Below are 10,989 nucleotides of genomic sequence, written 5' to 3' on the forward strand. Positions count from 1 at the left end.
TTGTATAAATTGTATTTCCTTATATTGAGGATATGTGGTATAAAGTTATATATATTTAATGCAATACACAAAGCCTTTTATGGTGACCGACCAACCACTTATTTACATGAAACATAGGTAATTAATTACAAAGTTACAATTAAAAATCTAACACCCATATCCTTATATCAAACTTTTCGATCCATATTAGTTTTTGTGGTTCTAACAAAAAATTTGGATTGTTAGTGATGTCAACCCTTCTAAATGACTTTTCTACCCCTTGTATTGCTTCCACTCTTTACCATCACTTTCTCTCCCCAATATCAACCAATCCATGATCCATCCATGTAAAGAGAAAAAAGAAAGAATATTGGTGGACTAATTCACACTTGCTATATATCCTCCTCCCTCGCATTATTATTCTTAAAACTCCTAAACCCGCCACCCGCTCTCCGCCTTTATCTCCCTCCTCCACTCCTGACTCCACCCACCTATAAAAACATTCACCACCACCTCTTACTCATTTTCTAGCTTCCTCCAATCCCATATTTTCTCTTAATTACCAATTCTTCCTCTTTTCTGGGTGTGGGGCTGGAGTAGTATTCAAGCTAGCCAACCACCCATGGATCCTGCTGTTCCTGCTCTTGCACAACAACCCACCACCGCCGGAGGTGTTGACAATGGTGCTTCAATATTAGATCCCACCAACAATATCGTCAAAGGAAAACGTACAAAGCGTCAAAGGCTACAGTCCTCCTCTTCTATTCCTTTCGCAATTGTATCTCACTCTTCCACCTCCTACAACGTTTTCAATTCTTCTCCGGCGTCATCTTCTGATTTTCCAGCTGGTAGCACCACCACGGAAGACGAAGATACGGCCATGTGCCTCATTCTCCTTTCCAAAGGTCATAACGTGTTTCCGAGGAACAGTAATGACGAATTATCCGGATACAAGTTTAACAGCAAAAGATATATACAAACATCGACGGACGCCGCCCATGGATTCACCGGAATGTATGTTTACGAGTGCAAGACGTGTAGCCGGACGTTCCCATCGTTTCAAGCTCTCGGAGGCCATAGAGCCAGCCACAAAAAACCAAGAATCAATGAATTAGATAAAAGAAAACTGTCACCCTACACCGCATTATCCGATGAGGATGAACCATTACTGCAATTCCCTTCGAGGAAGAACAATTCTTCTTCTTCCTCTTCCCTTTCGATTCAATTAAACCACCGGGTTTCATCTCCGGGACACAGCAAGAAATCGTCCACCAAGCTTCACGAATGTTCAATCTGTGGCACGGAATTTAATTCCGGACAAGCATTGGGCGGCCACATGAGGCGACACCGGGTGACTAATGGCACCGCCACCGCCGTCACTGCCACCAACACCACGTTGTCTTTGATTCCTTACAGCCCGGTTACAACCATGGTGGCCGACGATCAAGATTATCAAATGTCCAGGAATGATGGTTTGTGTTTGGATTTGGATCTCAACCTTCCGGCACCACCGGAAACAGTCATGGCTGCCGCAAATCACGACCAACGCCGTGAATCGAGCTTCAAATTCACGGCCGATCAGAACAAACAACAACACACCGTTCGTTTATCTGCCGCCCCAACATTGGTGGATTGTCACTACTAACACAAAGGTGCAAAAATCATATATATTTTCTTAATTTTCTTTTTACATTTTGTATTTAATCGATTACACCATTGATCTTGTGAAGGTAAGATGTGAAATTGTTCATCATACCCACAAATTACTAATTCTTTTAATTATGGATATAAATTCTTTGGATTTTTTTTAACAAAATTTGTTGATAAATTTGGAATTCGTTTTTTTTTTTTTTTTTTTTTTGTGGGGGGGGGGGGGGGGGTGGTTTGAGAAAAGTGGCATTCTTTTCTTGTTCCTCTCTATTGGTTTTCTTTCATGTTGTTCAAGTGTGTGAAAGAGAGGTTGGCAAGGTATTGTCGTTACCATCCTAATCAATCAAAAAGTCAAAAAGGAATTTGATCTTAAAATCATATATGCAATTAAAATCACTTCACTTTAATAATTAAATGATGTTGTGAAATATATATTTAAATAACTTCTAATCGTAAAATATATATGTTTTTTAAATGTTATATTTAGATGACATGTTGATTAAAATATATAATATAGTTGCGAAAAGTCTCCACCCTTTTGTGTATTACTACCCCTTCAACTCTACATGACATGGCATTGTGATCGGAGTAATTTGTCTTCAGCTTAATTACGGAAATTTATTTTCAAACAAAAAATATTAAACGAAACAAGGTGTTAATGAAAGCCATTTTAGATCTTCAAACTGAAACTCCGCATTAATCTTAGAATTTGAAACATATTATGTGTATTATGATTTAACTGCACGTGCAAATCATGTGATTTCTTAGTGTCATGGTGTGATAATCATACATCTTAAAAAAAGCTCATCACAAGCCACCATGTTTAATCTGTCAAAAGTTTAATTAATCCCCGGTTTTAAGGATTATGCTTGGATTTGCCATGTTTAGCCTCACACTTTTCAATCTTTAACTTGGCTACTTTTATAGTTCTAGTGAGCTTGAGTAATTAAACATAGTTTCTACTCAATGGCAATAATTTCTCAAATATACAAGACACTTTTTGTCAAAAATAATAATATCAAAATTCAAACACCGTATCTTCAGTTAACCTTATTGAAGTCACTCAGTGAATTTTCCATCATTCGATCAAATGCCCATTTGCTTTTAAAGGAGTGCAAATACAAAAATCAATAGAATAGAAAACCTGGAACCATTTGCCAATTTAAAAAAGTGATATGTTAGAAGAAATTGTAACCAGGCACAACAAAACATGTTGTATTGTATATTAATCATTATATTGGGATTTAGACAAAGATTACACTTGTGTCCTGTCCAAAAAATATTTTGACTCTTGTCCTGGAACCAACTAAGTCGTCTTCTCATCCTCACCAACAAAAATATTTAGAGTCTTGTCCAGTTTAGTCCAGTGTAACAGGTGCAACCAACATATAAATTAGTGAGACAAGATCCTCCTCACCAGTTTATGGTTAGCGTGGTGGAGGGGGAAGGCTTTGGACCAGGTGGAACTGGCACTGGTGTCGGTGGTGTTGGTGTTGGCACAGGTGGAGGAATAACAGATCCTGAAAGCACGAAAGTAACATGGTGGGAATCATCGATCGAGTTCTAGAAGAAAATCAAAATGAAAATACAAAAGAGAATTAACAAACCACAAAAGAGAATGTTGGATGGTGGTTGTCGTTCTTTAGCAGGATTAGGATCAGGGTCATAGACCCGAATGTAGAGCTCTTGACCCAAGTACCAATGCTTCAACACCTGTGAACGTAAGTTCCACATTCCGGGATTGTCTAAGTATGCATAAACCGCCGTCCATCCTCCCGGGTAAACCTAGCCATCGATCATAATTAAATTTCATTAGAATCCACACTGTTCTCGAGTTTTTCAAAAGAGAAAGGGATCGAAAACGATAGAAACCCAAAAAATCATATCCAAATTAACAAACACTTTTTCTAGTTTACGTACCTGAACAGTTGATCGAACTACTGGATCATAAAGATTGTACGTTGATCGCATGTTCGGAGTCCAATCTCCAGCACCAAACCTAAAATATGCATCATTTAAATTCAAAGACTAACTATAATTAATGGCTGTCATACATTTAATCATCTTTTATAACCTTACCCCACAACATAGAATCCGAAACCATCCAAATGCCATGTATCAATAACTAGCATATCGTTCTTGAACACAATTTCAAGCCATCCGTTGTGAACCCCAGAAACAACGAAAGTACCATCAATAGCAACAGGGTTAGATGAATTAGCCGAGTACGCATCAAGTTTGTAAGTTCCCGTTCCATTCTTATAGTAATCCGCTAGTTTCAATGCAGTATCCGGAACACGATATGACACATTGTTAACAGCGTAACGAGCACTGCCATTGATTTCGTCTAATGATCCTTGGAGAATAAACGTTTGGGATAATGTGACATTCGATACGTTGAATGTTCCTTGTGGGTTTGGCCTTGCTGCCCCTGCCGTCAAGTTCCACCTAATATGCAACTACCTTAGTGAGTATAAAACCGAATATATATATCTAAAAATCTTGATTAATTTTCTAATCGTTTAATTACTAGCTACCTGATTGACTTTGCTTGATTGATTGAAAAGTTAAGGTCGAATGGATCAGGTCCTCGAGGTAATGGACCTTGGACTGGTGTGGTGGAGTCGTCATAATGTAACACCCCAACACCGATTAGTTGGCTAGATTCAGGTGGGTTAACCATTTTAGGGCTTGCCACCATGTAATAGTCAGCTTTGGGTTGGTTTGTTGTCACCAAAACGGAGTATGATTGGCCTACATGTATATCGAGCGTATCTAATATTATTTGGCTTATATATGACCCCTCCGTCTCAACTAGTAGCATTGGATGGTTTTGGATCCTGAAATTGATACTCCGTTCCGTTCCAACGTTTGATATTCTTATGAGATATGTTTCACCTGTGTATTTAAAAAACTATAATTAAGCAAAGTTCGAGTCAAGGTTATATTTTAAGAGACTTGTGCCAATCTAACCGGCTAGCTAGCACTTAGTTTGAACCATATTTAATGTGTCGTGTGATAGAAAAAAAACATACATGACAGTCTTATAATGCATTCGGCATGCACACTATAGTATGAAGTTGTGATGTAATTCAACTTGTTGTAGAGAGGCAGAACAAGAATACAAAGACCAATGAATGTTTTTCTCATTCTTATCATGAAAATAGTCATAAAATGTCTGTGTCCTCTTACGATAACAAAAGTGCCCTAAATTATGCAATTGAACTCAACAAGATTTTTTGATAACTAGATTTGGTTAATCAAATATAATTATCATTTAGCCTTTTTTGCACATTTACCTTGCTCAACAACAATGGTTCGATTTGTTTGCGGGTAACGGCTATTTCCATTCATGAGCATTGTGTCCGGGTGTAGGTGAAGTAGCGATTTGTTCAAAGACGAGCGGATATCCTAAAAGTTTTACCCAAAAAAATCAAAACAAAGATGATGTAAAAAAAACCAAATATCATAAACCACCTTTTAATGTGGAAAGAATATGCTTCAAAGATTAAAATATTACGATATTAAAAAAAAATGGTTATTTTAAACAGAATTCATTTGTATTTTAGGGAAATAAAATGTGACGATCGTGATACAATACTACAATAGTGTTTGTGTGGTGGTACCTTAAAACTGTTGTTGTACCAATCTCCAATAAGAAGATCAAACTCGCCATGTGGTTTAGGAAATGGAGTTGGGATTATGACCCGTGGATTGACTCTGATCGGGCCAAAAGCTCCACCAGCCTTGTGGAAGTTGATGGAGGGGAAGTAAGAAAAGGTGCCAATTTGGTCTTTTACGGTGAATACATAAGTCCAACTAGAACCGGGTCGGATCGGACAGTTCGTACCAGACACTCCATCTTGCCATGAGTTGAGCCTTTGTTGTATACCATTCCTGAAAATTCAATACGACCCATTTTATTAGATAGGCCGTCTCAATGGTGAATAGGCCAATTCTTTACAAGCCATGGGCCCAAGTATCTTAGGCATAAATGAGGCGTACAAATTTAGTTTTGTAACCTGTCCAAATCGGTTTTTGGGCTTTATTGTTGTCTGTCTCTGGACCCAATTCGTTTTAACCGGTTTCAATTTAAAAAAAAAAAAAAAAAAAAAAAGTAACCAATGGAACCAGTTAGTATTTGGTTTTAAAAACCCAGTTTTTTATCTGCTCTCAAATCCTATTTAACGGTAATATTCATATCCATTCAATCCTATCAAATCAGTTAATCTGGTCTTTTCTAAAACCAGTTTCAAAGCGGTTTATATTACGAATTTACCTAATTTTTTTGGTAAAAAAACAAATGAATCGCTAGATAAATAAAAAATAACATGATTTATAAAAATAATTCACGAAAAAATATTTCGATAATTCATTTTTACGATTATTTTGTATTCACAAAAATTGTCATAAAAATGAAAAAAAAATCTTTACTTAAAAACAAATCATAAACATGTTTTTTTTTTAATTTTTTTTCTTGTGAATCTTCTTACATTTAAATCATCTAATGTTTTCTTTTGTTTGCTTTCTAATATATATATATATATATATATATATATATATATATATATATATATATATATATATATATATATATATAGTTAACTTCATGTGAGACGGCCTAATATTGTAAGACCGTCAGACCATCTTTTTTCTAATGAAATAATCTAATATTTTAGTGTTCATAAAAATTAAATATGTGTAATATTCTAATATTCTAAAACAATAATTTTAACATATTTTACATTGAAATAGTATAAAACATATAATGTTAGAATATATTGCATTTTCTATTTTTACGAACAATAGAATATTTCACTAAAAAAAAAATTAGTTTCACGATCTCACAAAATTATGTTTGACTCCAATGAATTCATATATATATATATATATATATATATATATATATATATACACAAATGATGAAATCATAGATAACATAAATGACAATAATGATCAATATTTGATATAGTTCCCTGTCAAATTATTCTTAGCTTTTGCCAACGGCAAAATTTTATTAATGTTGTGTTTGGCGCCACAACTAGCTGATAAGCTAGCTTATTTTTCGAGTTTTTTTTATGTTGTCGTGTTTGGTAAGCAAAAAAGTAGCTTATAAGCTAGTTTTTTAAAAAGCTGCTTAAACTAGCTTTTTATGAGATTTTTTAAAATTTTCCAAATACACCCCTTATTTATTATAGGAAGACATACTCTTACATGTCCTTTTATGTAATTTTATATATTTCAGCTAGTTTTATCAAAAGTTATTTTTTATCAGCTAGCATTTCAACTATTAGCTAGTTTTTTATTTAACAGCTAGCTTTTCAACTATCAACTAGCTTTTCAGCTAACAGCTAGCTTTTCAGCTAGTACACCAAATATAACCTAAGACTAAAAATGCTAAAAATATAGATATGTACCCCAATAGTTAAGATAATGAAAATGTTATTAACGAGAATGGGGAAAATGACTTATTAAAGTAATTAACTTTTCGGTATGTTTACATCTGGGTAACTATCTTTTTTTGTACACATCTAAGTAACAAACTTGTTGCAAGTGTTCACATATGACCATTATGACCTGCTATAGCAGGTTACATCCTAGATGTGAACGCTTTCAACAAGTTCGTTACCTAGATGTGTACAAAAAAATAGTTACCCAATATGAACAAACGAAAAGTAAAAGTAAATTACACGAATGGTCCTTGTGATTCGGGGGAATTTGTGTTTTTGGTCCCTAACTTGTTTTTTAACTTCGATGGTCCCTACTGTTTATTTTTGTTGCGCATTTGGTCCATACCTTACCTAAAAAGACTATTGTGCCCTTATTAATTTATTTTTTTAATTAATTTTCTTATTTATGTATTTATTTTTTACATATTTAAAAAAATTAATAGACCCCACATATTTGTATCTTCGAGATCCGTACTGTTTATTTTTTAATTAATTTATTTTTTTAACTCGAATGATCCCTACTGTTTAATTTTGTTACGAGTTTGGTCTCTATCTTACATAAAAAGACTATTGTGCCCTTATTAATTTATTTTTTTAATTAATTTTCTTGTTTATGTATTTATTCTTTATATATTTAAGAAAAATTAGTAGACCCCACATATTTGTATCTATTCACCATCTCATCTCTCATCCTCCTCAACTTCTATTTATTTTTCGTCTTTAGTGATATCAACGTCTTCATCATCCTTTCCTTTTTCGATCCTTCAACTCCGTCGAATCAACACCACAACCCACTAAAGATGAAGAGACAGTAGGTTATGGTGTTGGTTCGCCAAAGTTGAAGTACCAAAAAAAGAAGGATGGTGAAGATGTCAATGTTACTAAAGATGGAAAAGAAATAGAAGTTGGGGAGGATGAGAGATGGGATGGTGACCGGTAAGACCCAAATGTGGTTTCAGGTTTATGGTGACGAGATACAAATATGTGGGGTTTATTAATTTTTTTAAATATATAAAAAAATAAATACATAAATAAGAAAATTAATTAAAAAATAAATTAATAAGGGCACAATAGTATTTTTAGGTAAGACATGGACCAAACGTGCAACAAAAATAAACAGTAGGGACCATCTGAATTAAATTTCTCAAATTTGGTTTGAGGTTTATGGTGAGGAGATACAGATATGTGGGGTCTATTAATTTTTTTAAACATATAAAAAATAAACACATAAATAAGAAAATTAATTAAACAATAAATTAATAAGGGAACAATAGTTTTTTTAGGTAAAACATGGACCAAACGCGTAACAAAAATAAACAGTAGGACCATCCGAGTTAAAAAATAAGTTAGGGACCAAAAACATAAATTTTCCCAAACCATAAGGACCATTTGTATAATTAATTTTTACTTTTCGTTTTGTTCGTACACATCTAGGTAACGGACTTGTTGAAAGTGTTCACATCTAGGATATAACCTGCAATAGCAAGTCATAATGGTCATATGTGAACACTTTCAATAAGTTTGTTACTTATAGTGTATAAAAAAAAGATAGTTACCTAGATGTGAACATACCGAAAAGTTAATTACCTTAATAAGTGGTTTTCCCAACGAGAATGAGATAAGTTGTTAATAAATTTGCGACTCTATAAATAAGTTTTTGATAAATCTTTTTATTCAAGTTGCTATTTTCCCATTCAAGTTCCTATTTTCCCAGAATTAGATTGATCTTAATTCTTAAGAATAATATAAGAAACGTAAATGTTACTAGTCAATTAGATGATTAACTCTAGTGTTGGATATAAGTTTCAATGTTCACATAATGACACTATAAGCAATTCTACCTAATATATCACTTTCAAATTATCATCATATCATATGTGGAAATGCACTAAAAAACATATATAAAAAAGAAATGTGATCTTGTGTTTGAGTGAGCGAGAAAACATAATTACCAGGTGATCAAAAGAGGTTCATCCATGTTATTGAATACATTAACATGTATAATGTCGTTGGTAGTCGCATTAATAAGAGGCCCAGGAAACATCCTATTAATCGTTATGACCTATCATATTTTCAAACAATAAAAATAAAGCATCATTTAAAGAGTTGAAAAAAGAAATAAAAAACAAAAAGACCAGTGATAAATACCGGTTGATCAATTAAAACAGGTTTGATGGTGGTGTCAATATTTACTTGCCACTCTAGATAGATATCATCAGCATTCACAAAGATTGCTTGTAACATTAATGCCGCAAAAGCAACATAAAAATTTAGCCTCGAAAATTCACCAAGGAAAGCCATATCATATGATCATGGGCATTAATCCAGCTAGGTGTGATTTTTGAACTAATAAAGACGTGTAAATGAATGTTACATACTATACTAGTATAGTTGTCATGTAATATGGACAAAAATGGGGAGATATGGTGATAATTTCATAGTGTCACATGAAAACAAGTTTGGCTTTGGAGAAAACCAAGTAAAACCAGGACGGTTGTTGTGGGTTGTAATTTTGTATATTAGCTTTTGTTTTTTTTTGTCTATTTTTACTTTACATGAATCAAATAATATATATATATATATATATATATATATATATATATATATATATATATATATATATATATATATAAAGAGAGAGAGAGAGAGAGAGAGAGAGAGAGAGAAAGAGAGAGAGAGAGAGAGAATGAGAGAGACATGTTTATTTGAAACCATGTTAATTTTATAAGACATAGGGACATGATCATAATCACTCATCTTGAATATCAAAAAAATAAAAAGTATATATAAATTGCAAAACAAAATAAAAAATCCAAAAATTCTTTCTTAAATATTATTTTTGTTATTTAATTTATCCAAAAAAATAAAAATAAATTAAAAAATAAAAAAAAATCACCGTTTTTTTCAAAATATGAGTGAAATATTCTTAGTAGAATGTTCTTTTCAAAATATGGATAAATTTGCATGTACAATAAAGAAACATAGATCTAAAACTTTAGGGTTTTGCATGTGCACATAGGATGTTCTTTTGCTCAAAACTCATCAGTGGTATCAGAGTCTTGCTTGGTTTCTATTGTATTTGATAAATAGTGTATTTGTTCATTGCTAAAAATCAATTTTTGTGCAATCTGCTTGACAGACTCGTCGAACCCAATGAGGTACTCAACGAGTAAGATGAACTCGGCGAGTCCTGCAAGGGGCTCGGCGAGTCGGGCTGTCAGGCAGACGGATTTTCGGGATTTTTGTTGTTTTGACTTAGGATAATTACCATAAATGTTTCTAATTGATAAAATACGAATTTTATTGATTCCTTATGATTATCCTTATCAAAATAAAAAGATGTTGTCATTTAATTAAATAATTATTACCTTATTTGATAAATATTAATTATTTGAATTATTTGATCATTATCTTGCATGAAAATTGATAGGTCAAAATTAGATAACCACCAAAATTAATTGTTTAATTGTTTATTTGAATTTTGATCTAGATAGTTTTGAAATGTTTTAAAACTTGTCATCAAGTTTTAGAATTTAAATTTTTGGATTAAAAGTTTAATTTTGAAATTGTTAAATTTCAAGCCCTAGAATTTTATAAGTTTAAAATCCACCATATACTATTATAATATTATAAGAATAGTTATTATATATGTATAACATAAATGTTAGTCTTACCGTTAGTAGGCTCATTCACGAAGTCGATCTATAAGGGGGTATAAGGTTATGGCCTATAAAATGGCCATTTAATTGGTGTACACTCTCACCCATCGCTTCCTTGATTGGTGGATGATCATTAGCCGAACGGATAGGATAGGGCAACTCATTCCTCATTAAAAGTATAATGATTAATAAAGTAACTAAATGTTTTTATAAAATTCTCAATCTTAGTTACTTTAGAAAAATATGAATGT

The 10,989-nt window shown here is 32.8% G+C and overlaps 2 protein-coding genes across 2 annotated transcripts; one reads left to right on the forward strand and one right to left on the reverse strand.

Moving 5' to 3' along the window:
- Positions 1-376: 376 nt before the first annotated feature.
- On the forward strand, positions 377-1,773 carry LOC145090706 (zinc finger protein ZAT5-like). Its single transcript, XM_079028814.1, has one exon. The coding sequence runs from the start codon at positions 602-604 to the stop codon at positions 1,622-1,624; it is 1,023 nt and encodes a 340-aa protein (XP_078884940.1). The 5' UTR covers positions 377-601; the 3' UTR covers positions 1,625-1,773.
- Positions 1,774-3,042: 1,269 nt separating this feature from the next.
- Positions 3,043-9,380, reverse strand: LOC145089933 (monocopper oxidase-like protein SKU5). The gene is made up of 9 exons (XM_079028312.1): positions 9,228-9,380; positions 9,032-9,141; positions 5,256-5,526; positions 4,929-5,040; positions 4,167-4,527; positions 3,709-4,077; positions 3,550-3,628; positions 3,237-3,414; positions 3,043-3,149 (listed from the first exon to the last, which is right to left on the reverse strand). The coding sequence occupies exons 1-9, from the start codon at positions 9,378-9,380 to the stop codon at positions 3,043-3,045; spliced, it is 1,740 nt and encodes a 579-aa protein (XP_078884438.1).
- Positions 9,381-10,989: the final 1,609 nt, after the last annotated feature.

This window comes from Lactuca serriola, chromosome 2 (assembly GCF_051521515.1).
Source record: "Lactuca serriola cultivar US96UC23 chromosome 2, Lser_US96UC23_V15, whole genome shotgun sequence".
In the NCBI taxonomy this organism is placed as follows: domain Eukaryota; kingdom Viridiplantae; phylum Streptophyta; class Magnoliopsida; order Asterales; family Asteraceae; genus Lactuca; species Lactuca serriola.